The 18,548-nt window shown below is 44.0% G+C and overlaps 1 protein-coding gene across 2 annotated transcripts in view; it reads right to left on the bottom strand.

The window, feature by feature from the left end:
* Positions 1-2,493: 2,493 nt before the first annotated feature.
* The window catches only part of pcnt (pericentrin), a 46,999-nt gene continuing 30,944 nt past the window's right edge, over positions 2,494-18,548 (bottom strand). For both annotated transcript variants that reach the window (XM_080751424.1, XM_080751425.1), the window contains 20 exons: positions 18,110-18,283; positions 17,313-17,465; positions 16,842-17,021; positions 15,691-16,719; positions 14,563-14,733; positions 13,605-13,794; positions 13,147-13,472; positions 12,804-12,906; positions 12,518-12,690; positions 11,665-11,898; positions 11,009-11,157; positions 10,561-10,687; positions 7,612-8,718; positions 7,288-7,488; positions 6,325-6,552; positions 5,983-6,209; positions 5,774-5,853; positions 5,540-5,675; positions 5,294-5,421; positions 2,494-2,922 (listed from right to left, as the gene is read on the bottom strand). In XM_080751424.1, coding sequence (XP_080607550.1) covers positions 2,882-2,922; positions 5,294-5,421; positions 5,540-5,675; positions 5,774-5,853; positions 5,983-6,209; positions 6,325-6,552; positions 7,288-7,488; positions 7,612-8,718; positions 10,561-10,687; positions 11,009-11,157; positions 11,665-11,898; positions 12,518-12,690; positions 12,804-12,906; positions 13,147-13,472; positions 13,605-13,794; positions 14,563-14,733; positions 15,691-16,719; positions 16,842-17,021; positions 17,313-17,465; positions 18,110-18,283 — 5,157 coding nt within the window. In that variant the 3' untranslated portion in view covers positions 2,494-2,881. The remainder of the gene's footprint in view (positions 2,923-5,293; positions 5,422-5,539; positions 5,676-5,773; positions 5,854-5,982; positions 6,210-6,324; positions 6,553-7,287; positions 7,489-7,611; positions 8,719-10,560; positions 10,688-11,008; positions 11,158-11,664; positions 11,899-12,517; positions 12,691-12,803; positions 12,907-13,146; positions 13,473-13,604; positions 13,795-14,562; positions 14,734-15,690; positions 16,720-16,841; positions 17,022-17,312; positions 17,466-18,109; positions 18,284-18,548) is intronic.

Here is an 18,548-nt window from a genome sequence, read left to right as displayed (position 1 = left end):
GGGTGCGCTCGTTTTATTGTCCACGACATTGCAAGCGGCGCGAAGGCCAGCGGACCTTGGTCCTGCTCTTCGCCCCCGAGCGCCGCAGGCGCGAGTGGCCGCGAAGAGCGGGCCAGGGCCGCGCGGCCGGCGGAGCGCCGCGCGAGTTACGAAGCCGTGGTGAATGCAATCGTTATATTTATGCCCAGGCCGTAAGGCCTGGGCAAGCCCACGATAAACGCCCGCGCAGTCCGGTGCGCATTTCCGAACGCACCCTTTCCCCACACTCGGACTGAAACACCAGTAAAAAACACCATCCCTGTGCGTCACAGCGCGTAAGGAGCGAACGTTTTGACGCCGCAGATGGAGAGGGGGGGGCGGCCAAGCCCACTGGTATCCAAGTGCATTTACTTAATTACTGTACTTAAAGGACGACTTTTAGGTACTTGGACTTTGCTTTGAGTATTTACAATGCTTCTACTCCTACTTTTGTCTCGACTACATTATTTGGAAACTAGTAGTTGTAGTTATTTAGAGGCTACTAGTTATTATTAGGTCTACTTTGTTGATATAACATATTATTAGTACAAAACATACATTGACCACTTCAGCCCTATAGACTTTGGCTATTTGAAAATAGCAGCTCTACAAGCTATGCGACGATTTCTGCTTTCATGAGTACCGGTACTTTTACTTTTGGTGCATTTTGATGGCAGTAATTTGTACCTTTAATTTATACCTTTACAGGTAAATTCTGAATACCAGACTTCAACTTGTAACAGAGTATTTCTGCATTGTAGTATTCATACTTTTACTTAAATAACAAATGTGAGTACTTTTTTATTTTTTATTTTTTTTACCACCACTGGCCAGGCCAATGTAAACACTTCGTGTGAAAAGAGACGACGGCGAGCGGGATGGCGAAACGAGCGCACCCGAACCTTAATGCAAGCTGCAAGCAAAGAGCGTCAGGATAAAGCTCAATGCTCGGGAAATCATTGGCTCTGTGGCGTAGATAGAAACTGTTGCGTCATTCGGCCATTCTTCATTACATAACACAAAAGACACATCTTGACCCCAGCAGGTCAAACCCCCACGTGTGACACAAAGATGTAAACAACTTTACAGATCCAATAGGTTTATTGCGAATTTCCGTGGTATGGTAAAATGGACATGGAATTTGTTCATTACTGGCACAATATGAACGCAATCGGCTTGATGCATGGGGACAAACGGGACAATATATACTTTCTTTGTGGTGGTGAAATAATTATATATGGCAGTGGTTCTCATTTCGATTTCATCCCCCAAATTTGCCTGCGGACCTCCATTTGAAAAGATATGCCAGGGACCCCCCATTAGAGAAGATTTTTAAGGCTCTAGCAGTGATTCCCAACCATTTTCATTTCAAGGACCCCCAGTTTCACATGAATTAGGCTTTCTATCGCTGAGACTCCAATTTATATTGTAAAATCAATTTTAATTTAACTCTGAGAGTGTACAAATGGAACCAAATGGACCCATTTGTACAATCTGAGTTACATACCCATAAGGGTCCATTTGGTTCTAACTATGATATAGCTGGGGACCCTTTGGAGTTAGGTCAAGGACCCCAGGCTGGGGGTCCCCGGTCCCCACTTTAAAAACAAATGATATAGGCCATAGCAGTGGGCGTTGTTTATTGGTGCCACTAAAAATAATCTCCCATTCATTTCCACCATAGACTTTTACAAAAATATTTATATCGATTATTTTAAGCCTAGAATCAAGCTATCCGAGTTTAAATCAAAATTTCCCATCCACTGGGCCGAGCAAATATCCTCGGTAATTGCATGCACTGCAGTTTGTTGTCTGTTGTTTGGTGAGAAAGGTTCTATGGTGCAAAAACTAAGTGGGATTAAAATGTGTTAACTTTTTAATCACGTTCATCTTCTGTAATGAATGAATCAAAATTAATGAATCCATCAAAGTCCCAGTCACATACATACATACATATATGCTAAATGCCTAAACTATATATATATATATATATATATGTGAATATTTAATTTTTCAATCATGATATAGATTTAATAAATACCCTTTGTAATAAATACCCCCCTTTTTTATCAAAAAAAAAAAAAGCTCACAGCACATTGAGATGTGATGCATGAGCTTGTAGATCTGCTATTTCGATTTCTAATCAGCCATGGCAGCAACTCAATGGCCTGTAGACATGGTCAAGACGATCCGCTGCAGTTCAAACCGAGCATCAGAATTGAATTTGTGTTCATGTGCATTTGGCCACCTAATAAAGTGTCCAGTGAGAATTGCACGCATACACGTATATACGTGCTTATCAAAAATGCACACGCCTTTAGTCACTATTTACAAACGGCTACTGAATTGGCCCAATGTAAAAAAAAAAAAAAAAGGATAAGAAATTTTCATAATCACAATTTTCATAATCACTTAAAATATTTATTGGTTTTATTGTAGAAATACATAACAAATAACATAACATAAAAACACACGTTAAAACCTATGTGCATTTATAAATCAACTACAGTAGTTAGATTTTAATTCCAGTGCAAATCCATTGACACATATGATGAACATCACTGCCAATATCAGAACTATGTACAGAAAATAAACATATAAAATGTATGTAAAAAAGAAAACAAGCAGCACTACTTATAAAATATACACATTTGTTTTACTTTGTAAGTGTGGCCTTTATAACAGATAATGGTATTAAGAAAATCACCATAGCAACTTAAAAAATATATAAGTTATGCTTATATAAAAACAAATCACACCTTTTGTGAAAAATGCAATACTTGGGTATTCCCTTGTGCACATGTACCTGTACATAGATTAAAAGCATGGACAATTTCTGGACAAAAAGTAGACATTCATTCCGTCAGCGGTCAGACTTCTTTGGGTGGGGGAGGGGAACTGAACCTGTACCAAAGGGGGAAAAAAGCCAGCTAATCAGACAAGGCAGCCATCCGTTTTCTTCACCCTTACAAACAAACCTGCCATAAACTCTTGCAACCAACATCAGATTAGTATTTCGTATTACATAAAAGTAATGTGTAAAGTGTAATCCTACACTTTGAGAAGGGGACATGCTGATGGAATACACTGTAACACAAGTTGTTACACCCTGCTTTTAAGAGTAGTTCACCCCCAAAATGACCTTTCTATTGATTACTCACGCCATGGAGTGGGGACACAAATTTGGGTCCCCATCCTATTTCTATTGATTACTCATGCTGGGTGGGGACCCAAATTTGGGTCCCCATCCCAAATCAATGGGGGTAAATGTATTGAAATTAAATTTATTGTCTTAGGAATGTGAAAAGAAAAGAAAAACTAAAAATATTATTGAACTCAAGTCTCCATGGCGTGAGTAATCAATTGGAAAAAAAGTCATTTTGGGGTGAACTACTTCTTTAAAACATGAGTATGCCATTAACTTTGGTTCATATGACACCAACGTCTCTCGTCTCCTTCCCTGAGTTGACAGTACTGATACAATTATTAAAGGCAAAAATGTAATGTGGGGGAAATGCATTTTACTATGCTGCCACCATAATATGGGCCACCATAATATGGAATGAACTACCAAAACCCAATAAAGATCTCGTCCCTACCCAAACTCAAAACCAAACAAAAAGAACGGCCTCCTTCCCCTGTAAATATACCTATTAATGCTGCAGTTTTCTACCAATATGTATTGTATGTATAACTGATGAACTGAGTACAATGGACCACAATGGCCCCCCTGGGGATTTTTATGCCATCCTTTTAGCATAACCTTTGACTGTACTACTAGTACTGTTAACCAACCTGCTAATAAAGTATTCAATCAATCAATGTACTTCATAGCAATATTACAAGCATGCAACATGAACCTCCAACACCATCAATAGGCAAGTAGACCTCCAGTAGAGAAAAAAAAATAGGAAACACCTGTACTGTGAAACACCCCTTGCATGACAAACTGTCCCCTAGGAGTGATGATCAAAAATCACAGTCCCATCCAAGGTGCATTCTGGTATATGTGAGTTTGTTGGTGGAGTGAGTATGTTACACTCACACTCACCTGGGCCATTCAGGTAAATGGGTGACAGGCAGCTCAGATACAGCCATGTCCTATTCTCCTGTAACCAGCGCTGGCGATAACCAATCATATTGGGGGAACAGGTCGTGTGACCTTCCCTCCTTAGTTCTTCTCTTGGAGGCGAGGATAAGTGATTCTCTCTTGGAGGCAGGGATAAGTGCTTCTCTCTTGGAGGCGGAATTAATTGAGTCTTGCTAACTGGGGTTGGAAGATCATGTAAGGGCACAAACGTAGACATAACATGGTTCTGTGGTTCCAGGAAGTGCTTCTTAAAAAGCACCTAAAACAAAATTCTTCTTTGATTTAAAATCTTTTTGCCTCATTTTGCGATAAAGACCATATTGTGTAGTGGTACTGCATGTCACAAATAAAGTGAAAACACTTCCAAGAACCAGAGAGGCCCAACAAGAGGGCAGCCATCTCAGAAGAACTATATATGAAGAGATGTACCCAAACTGGCAAGAGCATTTCCAACTACATACTGTACTTATGCGATACCATATGCCTTTGTTAAACATAAACGGCTGTTCTGAATTACAATTGTGGCCATTATTGTTGTGGGACAGGATGCAGGGAATTTCAAATACACCATCACCACACCCTTGTGACTTGACCCTTACAACTCATTCACTGCCAAGAATATTTAACCAAATAACTAACCACTGCCAGCTATTTTTCGTTTTTCCTTACCTTTTCAAGTAGTCACAGAATATTTTTCTATTTTTCGATCGACCCCCCCGATCGTTCACGGACAAGGACATGGTCTCTGTGCTGCCGTGAAAAAAAAGTGAGTCGTTTGGGCCAAGCATTCCCTAGTTAGATTGAAAATGCCATTAATTTTTTTGTTGCAACATTTGAAAAAATGCAACAAAAACTAAAAAAAATGTCAATTCAGTCTTTTGCTCTCAAATAAATCTGTCCATAAGACGTTTTTGGCAGGGAATGAGTTTAATGAGCTGTATGCTACAGCTCATTACAGTCATAGATAGTCAAGTAAAAAAATAACCAACACATTTGCAACTAGGGTGACAGTTTGTCATAGAGAAAGTGTTCCATAATTACACAGACAGGTCTAAAGATTGGCGGTGTATCCCAGTCCTACAAACCTCACACCCTCACCCTTTGTTTTTTGGTGTTGATTCTCACATTTCCCACTCCAAGTTTCAATGCACAATAGATGTATTGGTACTCTTTAGTCTTCCTCACCTGGTTGCGTTCCCACCAGTCGTTGCTGGACTTTCTCTAGATGGTGAATGTATTCCGTTAAGGATCGCTCTGGATCCTGGGATGTTCCCCCGGATTGCCCAGAGGCTATAGTTGAGCTGGAGTTTGCCCTGGGGTGCAGAAAAAAAATAATGAAGAAAAAAAAAAAGTATATTTAAATAACACTCAAACCCCAAAAAGTACTCAGATTTTCAAACTTAAGTAGCCTTTATTTGAGAGAAACCTAACCTGTTGTGCAGCCTGAAAGGGGATTTCATTGGTGGTACAAGTGTTGATACTGTTTCTCTACAAGTGGGGTTACTGTCTCGACTTGGTGGTGAAGAGTTTGATTGGTGCTGCTGCCTCAAAACCTCAGTTCTAGATCCTATAAGAAATAAGGAGATGGAAATAAATTAACTTACACATGCTGACACATATACTGTACAGTATTTGATAGAAATACAGTATGTTGTTTAGGCTGACCTGAGGAATGGTCATTTACAATCCCAGATCCAGACAGTCTTTGCATTGCTTTTTGCCATTTCCTGGTCAGGAACTTCATTCTGAAAAAAAAAGTGAGTGATAATTAGTTAATAGCAAATGTCCTGTTTACCAAGTCATTATGTTATTATGCAAGATGATCGTGCAAGGCTGCAGAAAATAAATCCCTTTTAGCCTGGCATGCTTCCTACCTTGAGATGGCAATGACAGCTCTTACAGCACCTCTGAAGCGTGTGATGGGTCTGCGTTGGGAGGTCAGTGAGGAGGAGGGGCGAACTCCCATAGTAGCAATCAGACACAGCGTGGCATTCTCACACTCCTGGAAGCCTCCTAACAATAGCAGCAGGTAGCGCTTCTGGTATACCAGAGATTTCCTGAAGCTCTCGGCACGCACATAACGCTCATAAAGACGTTGCACCTACAAACAAACAGTGCCACTGGTCAATAACAAAACAGTGTTACGTTTGTCTCATGACGCTACATTTTCAGTGTGGAGAAGAATGACAGAATGGCATCCGTTATTCCCATCTCACCTTGACCTGGCTGAATGTGACGGCATCATTAATGGGTCTGTTCTCTGTTTCTGCTGTGACCTTGGCGAGCTCGTTCTCAGTCCGACGTAGTTGTCGCTCCAGATGGGACAGCTTGTGTTTGAGGGTCACTCTCTCCTGACTCAGTGTTGTCACACGCTCTGTCAGCTCAGAGTTCTCCTTCAACAACCTCTTCACCAGCCCAGAGGAAGGCAAGGAAGATGCAGAGGACTGAAGAGAAGAATACAATATAAGTCAAAACAAGACTCGGTAAGCATACTTGAACTGGACCCTGGAGACAGCCAGCCGATTCCCTCTCATTTGTAATCTAAACTCGTTTCTTTTCTAGTGGTAGGAGTGGTAAACAGGTCATATAGTAATTCTTACAAAAGATTATCCATTAGGTTTTTAAATGAATGCGTTTAATTTGCCACAGCCAACAAACTGCTCCACTCCTTTGGTGCAATTACCTAGATAGCAGAATTTACACAAGTTTTAAAAGCAGAGCAAGAGAGTGTAAGTGAAGGTTAATTAGTGTAATAATATAGATTTATGGCAGGAACAGTGGGACCAATTAAACCTATTGCTAAAACCATTAGGAAAACAAATAGAACAATTTGAACAAATGAATGCATTTCAGCGCCTTGTGTCTGTTTCATCCGTTATAAAAGCATTGGAACTTTCTATCCAGTTACTTGAACAGTTACTTGGGCCATTTGATTTGATTCCCCAGTAAAATATGGAATGGCTGCACATCACTGGCAGTGGGGTAATGCATTAATGATGAGTTTGTTGGGAAAGCAGACAAGGAAATGGGATACACTAAAGGTACATCACTGCCTTTTTGTAGCACACAAGGAAAGGATTGTAGCACCGACATTGACTATTAAGGCTGGCCATCCCCCCAGGGTCCAGTAAAAACAATCTGCAACACCCCATAAATGCAACAAATGGTCATTTGTGTACCTGTACTGTGCTACTGGCCTGTGCAGTGTCAGTTTGGCTGTTCTGCAGACACAGGTTGGATCTGGTCAGTCGTTGTGCTGTAGTTGACCGAGAGAGTCTCTCAGTAGCCATTTCTCTCTCTGACCTCTCCAGCTCTGCAAGAGTCTGCTGCAGCTCTCGCATACGCTGCTGATCCTTTTGCCTCAACAACTCCACCTCGCACTGAGGACAGACATTCAACAGGTATGGGGTTGTGTACATGTATGATAGTTTAAAAAAGTTTCTAGCTCCATGATATTGCAGGAAAATACTTGACTGTGTGAACATGATTGTCTATAATCTTACCAGTCTATTGTTCATCTTCTCCTGTCGCCTCTCCCTCTCTACCTGCTCCTGTCTCTCCTTCCTCCTCTCTTTCTCCCTTTGCTCCTCCCTCTCCCTCTCCTTGTCCTTCAGCTGTTGGAGCTTGTCCTTCAACTCTGTGAGTTCTGTTCCTTGGAGCCTGACACGCTGTCTCTCTGCTTCTAAAGCTCGACCAGCTTCCTGTTTCTGCTCCTTCAGGGTCTCCACGGCGACTCGGAGGCGGGCCGTGGCCTCCTGCTCCTTCTGTGACTCCTCTCTCCTCTTTCGGTCCTCCTCCTCTCCTCTACGCCTGCTCTGCAGAAGCTCAGCCCTCAGCCTGTCTGTCATGGCGGCTAGCTCCTCCCCTTGTGTCCGCTCCTGCTCGAGCTGGGAGCGCATGTCGGAGATGAACTTCCTGTCTCTGGCCGCATCTGCTTCCTGCCTGCACATCAGCTCCTCCAGTTGCTTAGAGCTGTGTTCTCTCTCCTCCTCCTTCTTTCTGTGGGTGTCGGCAAACTGAGAGTGGGCATCGGTCAAGCGGGACTCTGTGTCATTCAGGAGACGCTCCAGACGGCTACGTTCATTAGACTGGAGGTCCCGTTGCTGGGCAGAACGTTGGCGCTCGTCTTCAAGTTCCTTGCAAGTGTCGTTTAAGCGTTTCTCCAGCAGCTGGCTACGAGAGTGTTCTATCTGAAGCTCACGCCTAAGGTTGCTGCAGGAGACCTTCTCCTGCTCCAGCTGACCCTTGATGGCAATGACCTCTGAGCATTGTTGCTCAAAAGACACTCGTACAGCTTGGAGCTCTTTCCTAAGGTTGCTGCAGGCCACCATCTCCTGCTCCAGATGGCCCTTGAGGGCAATGACTTCAGAGTCTTGCTTCTCAAAAGACACTCGCAGAGCCTGGAGCTCATTCCTAAAGTTGCTGCAGGCCATCTTCTCCTGCTCCAGCTGGCCCTTAAGGACAACAACTTCTGATCCTTGCTTCTCAAAAGATGCTTGTATAGCCTGGAGCTCATTCCTAAAGTTGCTGCTGGCAGCCCTCTCCTGCTCCAGCTGGCCCTTGAGGAGAATGACTTCTGAGCCTTGCTGCTCAAAAGACACTTGCACAGCCTGGGGAGGGGAGGGTAATTTTTCAGTGTGTTACAGGTAAAGTTGGAACTAATAACAATATTGAACTCCATTCTATGCTATTAGTCTCAGGGGTTAAAGCAAAAAGAAATCCCAAGACTGAAATTTATTTTCCAACCCCCCCCCCCCCCCCCCCCCCTCGGCACCGCCGCGCCGCCGTTTGAAAAGCGTCTTTTTACCGTTGATGCCATAACATAGCTTTCTGTTGCACACCCAACAGAAACAGGGACCTAAATGGCTTTCCTGTGTCAAACGTTTCATCCAGCCAACCACAGCTAAACAATCCACCCATGTTAAAACAAAGTGGGGATGCTATACAGTACTGCAGTTAGTTATAGCTGCATTAGTATAGAGTCTGGCCACCTCCATTTGTTTTTGACTGTGCAAAGCACGTCCGAGACGAATCTTCATTCACAACTAAACCAACCGCTCCATATTGTCGCTGACTGAACCACCACACGTGGGTAATGTTATGAGAGAAACACAGCCCACGTAGTGGAGAAACCTCCGCCTAGTACAGCCATGAGCACCAATCATGATAGGCTGCGCTGCGTCGGTCCCAAATGAAACACTGCCCCGAAGTTTTGAATTAGCATCTGTATGGATACAGGGGTTAAAGCAAAAAAAAAAAAAGACCCCCCCCTCCCCCCCGCCGCGCTTGAAAAGCGTCTTTTTATCGTTGCTGCCATGCTGCCATAAACAGATTTCTGTTGCACACACAACAGAAACAGGCTCCTGGTTCTCTCACCGTTTGACACCAGGACCTGAATGGCTTTCACCTCCATTTGTTTTTGACCGCACAGTCCGCACTGAGCACGTCCGAGCCTTATTGTCGCTGACTGAACCGATGCCACACGTGGGTAATGTTATGAGAGAAACACTGCGATGCAGTGGAGAAATCTCGCCTATTGCCATGGACAGTGAACACCAATCACTCACTATACGTTGCTTTTGGTACCAATGAAACACCACCCCGAAGTATTTCATACATCTGTATGGATCACTTTTGTGAGTGACAAATAAATCCCCCCAAATCTCTGATTTGCAAACATAACAAGTGTTCCGTTGCTTATTTTAACGCAGAGAACGTAAGCAAACCATAGACTGTAGGAAGCAAACGCGTATTGTCAATTACTGCTGCCCCCTGTAAACACATATTTAGATAGTATAGCCTACCTGCTGTTTACATGTAAAACTCCAGTGACTTCATCTTTTGACACAGCCATCCATACATTACAGACAGAGCGACGTCTCGTTCCTTTACAGCATGATATAATAACACCACCAGTCCACTCATCTATTGGAATTCAGCGTAGGTCCAAAAAGTATAAAAACTATTGCGAGTAATCGAAGTGTTGTTTTGTTTATCCAGCAGCATGCATCGTCGCAGTTAGCTTACAGCAGCAACAAGTAGCTACAAAGGAATTTCCTCTCAGTGTAGGGCGGATTTCAAAATAAGAGCCTAACGTAATCTGATCAAGTCAAGTCAAGTCACGTAAACTGGTTTTATTTTTAAGTCTACTTACAGGAAGTAGTTGATCTAAATTAGAACTACATGACACACCAGCAAGTCTACCGCACCACAGTAGTAACTGATGCCATTATAATTAGCGCAGACGGTTCAGCTTTTTTTCTTTTTTTGCGAATCTTCTCTGATCTCATCAATAGCCCCTAGGGAATCCTCAAGACGGAAATCCGTCCCCAGGACGGAGAACTTTAACCCCTGTATTAGTCTTGCAACTGGTCAACAACACAGTATCAAGTATGATATTTCACTGGGTACCCTCAAAATATTTTCTTAATTTCTTCTAGATCACACCATACCTCTCGCTGCTCCTCTTCTCTCTCCCTGCGATTGGCAATAGTTTTCTCTTGTTCCAGTTGCTGCTGGATCTCTTGGGATTTGGTCAGCTCCCACTTCAAGGCCTCCTCTCCCTCTTCTACAGCCAGGCTGGGAGAGAAAATAACGACATTATTTTGAGGCATACTGCTTTTATGATCAGTGTAGTGTGATGGCGAATGCATGAGATGGCGAATGCATGAGAGAGGGTAGACCACGAACAATTGTCATAGGCTGGAATTGAAACCAAAATGAATATGTATACATACTACCTTAATGATCTAACAAGATGCCTAGCACATGATTATCAGTACAGGAACGATTTGTGGTTATTTGTGACAGAGGGCCATGTGTGTATCATTTCTACATGAGAACGAGTTCATACACCCAATGAAGAGACCTTGATTTAAGTTCCCTGGTGATGTTGAGTACCTGCGGGACTGTATTCTGTTTTTCTGTTCTTGCTGCCGAGTGTTGTGGGCAGTGTTCAATCGTTTCTGGTTGTCATCGAACTCTGCTCTCAGCTGGGATTGACATGGTTCGTCCTCTCTCTGCAAATCCTCACCACCTCTGCAGACAGTCTGAGGAGAGATACATATTTACATATTTGGTCATACGTGGTATGGAACTCCATATATGGGCATAAAGGGACACAGACCGAAAGATACATGGGCATAAAAGGGACACAACAGGTACTCTGACAAACAGGTATTGCATAACTGGGTGATGCATACATTTCCAACTTACATTAATCTGCCTATTGCCATAGGTAATTATATTGGTGTGATTGCTATAGGCAACACACTATTGTTCTAGGTCTGAGAATATTTAGCCAGCAAAGTGAACCTACTTTTAATAAACCTTTGTACAACAGAAAAGTGAAGCTTTTGGTCAAGCTTCACTTGACATCACAATATGTATAATATCAATAAGACAGAACTCATTTCCCAGCAGATTCCTCGTGACTCGCGTCAGTGGAACCACACTTGCAATTTCCCAGAATTGCACCTAGTTTCTAGTTCTAGTTTATAATGATGTCCTTTAATGTTCAGTCAGATTTTGTAAAAAGTGCATGAATGAACCTATACCTGCGTGTCCCTCTGAGCCATTCGACAGAGCAGCTCCCGGAGAGCTACTACAGTCTCCTGCAGGGCCCTCTTCTCATGCTGCCAGCTCATTGGAGGAGCAGAGGGTGTCTGGTCAGTCTGGTCCAATGACATGGTTTTAGAGTTTGAGAAGTGGAGTTGGGATGAGGGCATGCCGCGGTGCTGGGACAGGGCAAGAATTCTGCAGCCTTCCTGATATACTTTCTTCAATAGAACCTGTAAAAACAAGAACACAAGAGAAACTGTAAACAAACTGACCTATTCACAACTCCACATAGTGCAGCAACATGGGTATTGCAATCACCCCTGTCCCTGTGCGTGTCTGTCAACACTATAGGTCTGATTGGACTTAGAAGGAAATGTGCAAATACGTTGACAGAGAGCCATGGAAAGGACCTGAATTCTCAACACAGACAAGGAAAGAAACTGAATTCTCAACACAGCTCTCAATTGGTTAAATTGATATACTTTGCTAAAATAAGCATTAAATAGCTCTATATTCTGATAGTTCTCATTGATATAAAAGAGTGTTTCTTCAGTAACAGGAGTCTCCATCAGTAGAGAATTTGCTGCATGGTTCTGGGTTTGATCCTGTCTGGGCACTGCCAACTCAGCTTGTGTGAGTAGCACGGCTGGGGTAAGTAAGCCTTGCCGAGCCAGGAGGCCCATAGGGCAAGGCATCTCCTGCTTCTGTAGCGTGAGGCAGCATGATGTACACCCCCTGGACAACCTTACTTTAACCCATTTAGTGCCCTTTCCTCCCATAGGTGCCCGCTCTTATTTTGAAAAGCCGGGGTGAAAATGCGCTGTGTGTGTGTGTGTGTGTGGTCCCTGCCTGCAGCTCAGGTGACAGCAGATCATCGCTGTAGCTCATACTGCCCGCAGCACTGTCTGTGTTCGCTGTGGGATTCATGCCTCGGCAGCGAAGGTACTCAACAAACTGAGCATCCAGACGTTCTGTCTGCTCCAGCTCTGCTCTCAGCCTCACTCCCAGCTCCGAACTCACATCTAAAAAAAAAGAAAACAAACGGTTAAAGGACAGTACAATGTCACAACATACAAGAACTGCTGTTTAAATTTAATGATAGCACATGCACAGAGATACTGCTGTAAAAACCCACTGCTGCCATATCCATCGCTGGCCCATTCTGGTGCCGACATAGAAGAGGTAGAGCCAAGAGGGGACGGTGGGGCTGTCGGGTCCATGGTTTCTGAGTCATGCATCTTGGAGAAAACAAAAATATACTTTAAAATTAAAAACTTGACCAAGTGAAAAAGTAGCAAATGTTAAAAATGGGTACAAAAGGCACAAAGGCAATGCTTTCTTCCAAGTATACCTATGAGGCAGTTTAGAGTAGAACTTAAAATATATAAAATAAGTGTAAAAGATGAAATATTGATGAAAAATAAGACGCATGTCAGTGCTGTGCGTGTTGTATTATGTAACGGTCTGGATTAGCATACTTTATCAATATCCAATGAGTTGATCATGGAGAGGTTGTCCGAGGCAGAGACAGAGCCTGGGGAGTGGGTACTCAGAGTGGCTGGCTCTGGGGTGATGGTCCTGGAGTGCAGCACATCCATCCTGCCACTGGGCGAGGGCTTGGTGTGGGGGAGATGGAGGTCAGAGGTGTTCAGCTCAGACAAATGGGAGGCCTGGAGAGAGAAAGAGCTGTGGAACCTCTCATGGAGTCTGTCCATAGAATGTCTCCTTAGGACGTCTGGTGAGCTCAGTGATCCTTCGTCACGAGAAACACACACTCTGTCCCCGAAGCCTCTCTCAGAATGATCTGATGAAAGAAAATATGAATTATAATCATAAAATAAAATTAGATCAACTCATTGACTGTGTGTGTGTGTGTGTGTGTGTGTGTGTGTGTGTGTGTGTGTGTGTGTGTGTGTGTGTGTGTGTGTGTGTGTACCTTTCTGACTGTATTCTTCGTTGTGAGCCAGTATCTCCGGCTGGTGGCAGCGCTGCCGGAGGTGCTGCAGTTCTCTTTGCTGATAGGCCAGTTCCTCTTCCTGAACAGCCAGGTCCTCCTGTAGGCCTCGAAGCTCTGCTTTCAGACGCTGGTTATTGGTCTCCAGCTCAACAAGGGCACGGTCTTTGGTCTAATGGACAGAGAAAATAACATTGACAGTTGAGATTTATGTTAAAGGCATTTCAAATCTGAAGGGATGTTCTCCATATTTCTGTGTCTGCAATGAATCCACCTAGGTGCAGAATGAAAACATAGTAGGCAAATATAAATACATATTAATGTCCCTTTTAGTTGTTGTTGTTTAGTACATTTGCACATACAGTACATAGACATGCCTTCTGCCCTTACCCATCCTACATAGCAGTGGCTGCCATTAATACAGCATCTGGAGGAGAGACTAGTGTGTTGTTTTACCTTTGAAGCCAGGAGCCACCTCTGTGTCTCATTAGTATTAGTATCATTTATTTAAAATTTTTAGTAGGTTTTCAGAAAACTGAGGTTAGGTTTTAGATGGCCTTTTTAGAATCGGCCTCAGGTCTAAATGGGTTAAGTTGTTTTAACAAATACATACTCATCTCCTTCAGTAATGAAAGCGAACACTTGAAACAGAGTCTAATACGGGTCTAATAAAATAAATCTCACTTTCTTTTGTAGAAATCTGCATCTGCACCCAGAATCACAGTTACTGTATAATAGGTCTTAAGGCAATTAAATGTTATCGGCCAAAATGTTAATGTTTGTTGTGCATCCCAATCAGAGGCACTTCGCGACAGACTGGGCAGACCATGAGTGAACCGGTGACCTTCCGATTCCCAGACGGTGTCTCTACCCACTCAGCTACGGCCACACTCTCAGTGATAAATTAAATAATACTGTAAATAATATTCCATGGTTGTACCTGTCCCTCCTCCAGCAGTTTCTCAGCTCTCTCTGTACTGGTACTAAGCCCCTCTTTCACAGCAGCCAGCTCTGCCCTCAGGGCCTGTTGTTCCACGCCCAGTCTGGCTAGCTCCGCCTCCCTCTGTCTCAAGGCAGCAACGGCTTTAGCCAGGGTTACCTCAGTATTGGTCTGGAACAGAAAAAAAAATCATTTGCATTAGTATCATCACAATCAACCGCCCACTTCACGAGGATGCTCGGTAGAGGCCTTTAGTAACCAGCAAATCCCAACATTCACTCTGATGAGTGAATTTCTGAGGGGCGTTCTGCTAAAAGACGTGCCACTTTAGCACCAGTAGATGAACCCACTGTAATTCAGTCTGACAGCATTTCTTACAGCAGGCAGCTGAGGCAGTCAATGTTTTAATGAGTGCCACATGTGCTCTAGTCCTGTATAAACAAACGCAACATTTACGGTTATACTACACTTTGACCAAGCTGGCTCTTTCCACATAGCTAAAAACAGTGTGCTACTGTAATAACACACAACTTAACAAAGCTAATGAAATGTAGTCAGCAACGATTTCTTTCTGAGCCCGAAAGTATTCCTTACCACATACAGTCAAGATGAACATTCAAAACATGAACCCGTCGTAGGCCGTAGTAAAGCTTCAAAATGAACTGCTCTAGCTGTGAAGATGACGGCCCCAACTTCCTCATTCGTAAGTCACTTCCTCCGTGTCCGTGTGTGACTAAGATTCTGCCGTCTCTGTGCCACAACACATCCACGTCTCCCTGTTCTCTAACTATAGCCAGCTGTGGTTTGGCCTGCAGCCGCTGAAACAGCTCCATGCCCACAGTTACAGAGCAGGCAGGGAATGTTAGGTGGCTAGCAAGAACAGAGTATCCTCTCCATTCTTATAAGCTCTACTTCACCTGTGATATGTGAAATGATATGGTCCACACGTGTATAAAAAAAAGAAAAAATGAAAACCTATGCACCAGACATAAGCAACATAGTACCATCCGTGTGTTACAAATCAAGTTTTCCTTAACTACTGGCCCCCCAAAATTGTTTCCTAGGTGCAGGGTGTACTGTACTGGGTTCAAACATGACCAAAGATACTCAAGTTGAGATGCCACTCACCAGCACTTCAGTTTGCGCCCCTTCATGCTCTTCTCCCCTTTCTTTCAGCTGAAAGCTTAGTTCCTGGATGCGGACTGTATTAGAGACCACTTCCTGTCTGAGGCGTTCTATTTCCTCCTGCAGTTTTCCTTCTCTTCTCCTCAATGCCTCACGTTCTTCAAAGAGCTCTCCCTTCACGGTTTCCAGGGTTTTGATTTGCACCTTCTGTTCAGCTGCTAGTGTTTCCATGGCTACCATGTCAGCCCTAGCTTCTTGTACCTGTCTCTCCAGAGTCAGGGAGTTTTCTCTCAAGGCATCGATTTCCCTTTCAAGGCCCCCTTCCCTTGTTTTTAGGCTCTCCATCTCTCTCACCGTTTCCATCTTGTCCCTCTGTAGCTCCAGAACCAAGGTGTCAAGTTGGGCTTTCTCCCCACGCAGTATGCTCATCTCCTGGGCCTGGGCTTCCCAACGTTCCATCTCCTCCTCCAACATTTTCCTTTCTGCTCCTTCCTCCTCCAGCTGTCCTGCATTGGCTCTGAGAGCCGTTAGCTCAGCCTCTTTCAGTGCGAGCACAACGCGCAGCTCCTCTGCCTTCTCCCTCTCTCCTCTGAGCCTCTTGGCCAACTCCTCCCCATGTCCTCTGTACTCTTCCTCCTGGGTGAGCAGCAGTCGCTCCAGAACATCTTTCTCTGCTACTGCCGTCTCTAACTGACTCTGCAGAGCATCGAGGTGAGGATGAACAGAGGGAGAGGAGGTTGAGCGAGTCTGACGCAGCTCTTGCTTGAGGCTGCGTGGCCTTCCCTTCCACTCAGAGCCTTGGTGGTAGAATGGTTCAGGGCTGGGTGAAGGGGATGCACCAACGCTGTCACCATCCTGGGAGTCGCTGACTTCATGCACCATCGGACCCAGCGTGGCGAGCTCCGCCTGCAGGGTGCTGATGACTTCATGCAAGCGCTCCATTTCCTCCTGCTTGTCCTGGCGCAGCCTGGTGATGTCACAGTGGAGATGTTCCACCTGAGAACGAAGATCCTCCAACTCAGCCTCTAAAGCCTGTCAGAAAATAAAGAACATAACCAAAAACAATCGTATTGAGATAAGCATACATGTCCTAGCATGTCTTAATATTAACATGGACACTGTTTCAGTTGTTTTGCTCTCTGTTGAGCACTGACCATGTTATCTCCCCCGCTCTCGAGCTCCTGCTGCAGTCTGTAGATCTCCTGGTTGAGATTATCAATCTCCTCATTCTTCTCTTGAAGGAGCGCAGAGGGCAGGCTCTCCTCCTCTCTCTCCTCCGTTTCCTCTTTCTCCTCTCTTTCCTCTTGGAGTATGGTGAGGCTGGACACGTTCTCCTGCAAACAGGGTTGTTGAAGAATTTGACATGCACCTTTGTGACATGCACATTTTTACACAACAACGCATTAGTTCAGTAGATCAGTTTCTGGCATCCCTATATGTAATAGTGCCACACACACACACACACACACACACACACACACACAAACACATTTCATCTCCTATGTTTGTGAACGCAACTTCAGGCAGGAATCAAACTGATGCCAGTTATATGGTGGGTGAATTATCAGCTTGAAAACAAATGAAATTACTTAAGATATGGTATGAAAAGAATGGTGGCTGCTCACCTTCAGGGCTGCGATCTGTTCCTGAAGCTGACAGACATGAGCTTCATTCCGATTGGTGAGCATCTCTAGCTGTAGTGTCAGGTGTTTTAGTTCTGCCTCTTTGATGCTCAGATCACTCTGCACCTCCTCCAACTGGCTGAGCAGGTCCTCCACCTGAGACACAGCATGTCTGTTATTTTTCTCTTTTTATTTTTAACACTTCCGACACCAAAAACTTCCAGGGATGTATTAGCTGGTTACCATGGTAACCAGGTAAAAAGGGCTGGTGAGCGAAAAAACGTCATATCACATGATGCGTCGCGAAAGCAGCTCCTGCTCGACTTGTTTATGATTGTTTGGTCGGAGCCATTTTCTATGGACTGTATCTCATGCATCGCTGCGGTTTTATTTTTTATTCTCCATGTGAAAGACAAGACGTTGACCGGACGTGAACAGGAACCGCGGTGTGTGCACTCCGCCACCGAAAATCAAGTAAAAACAATAGGAAAGATACAGTGTTAATCTTATTTATGACAAAACGATGGCATCCCAAGTGTTAAGTCTAAAGCACTTTTGATTTAAAAAACAAATAGGTTTCTTTTTTGTTATAAGAATTATAATAAAATAACTATTTAAAAGTACATCCATCTACCATTTAACAGCTTTCACTGCAGAAACTGCTAGAGGACAGTGCACACACACACACAACCACCAAGAGATGGCGCTACAACCCAACCCAACACCACAACCCACAACCCATCCAAACCCCTTTCATTTGACTTTTGAATGTGCTTATATTAGCTTGTTGTCACACAGACCTCTTGCTCTTTGCCCTGCAACTTGTGCTGAGCCGTGTCCAGGGCGTCTCTGAGTTGCTGGGTGGGGTCAGGTGTGTTGTCCTGGTAGCGGTGCTTGGTCTCGTCCAGTTTGGACTGCAGGGCAGAGATCTGAAGCCTGTTGGTCAACTGCAGCTGCTCCAGTGCTTGATTATCCTGACAGAGAGGGGCAGTGGCATACTGTAGTGAGCAAGTGAACAACCAGGAACAGTTCTAAGCCTGATGTATTATTTGACAAAGAAAATGTTATGTGTGAGAACAGATCTAAATTCAGCAACCTTTTAACCCATTTAGGCCTAGGATTATTGACTGCTTTAACTATTCAAAAATAGCAGATATACAAGCTCACAGCGCGCGCTGCGAGCTTGTAGATCTGCTATTTTTGAAAAATCATGATTTTTTTTGCAAGTCTTTGAATATA

The sequence above is a fragment of the Nannobrachium achirus genome (assembly GCF_963921795.1).
Source record: "Nannobrachium achirus genome assembly, chromosome: 20".
Classification (NCBI taxonomy): Eukaryota; Metazoa; Chordata; class Actinopteri; order Myctophiformes; family Myctophidae; genus Nannobrachium; species Nannobrachium achirus.
The sequence above is the reverse complement of the archived record's forward strand: the minus strand, read 5'-3'. Positions and strand labels throughout refer to the sequence as shown.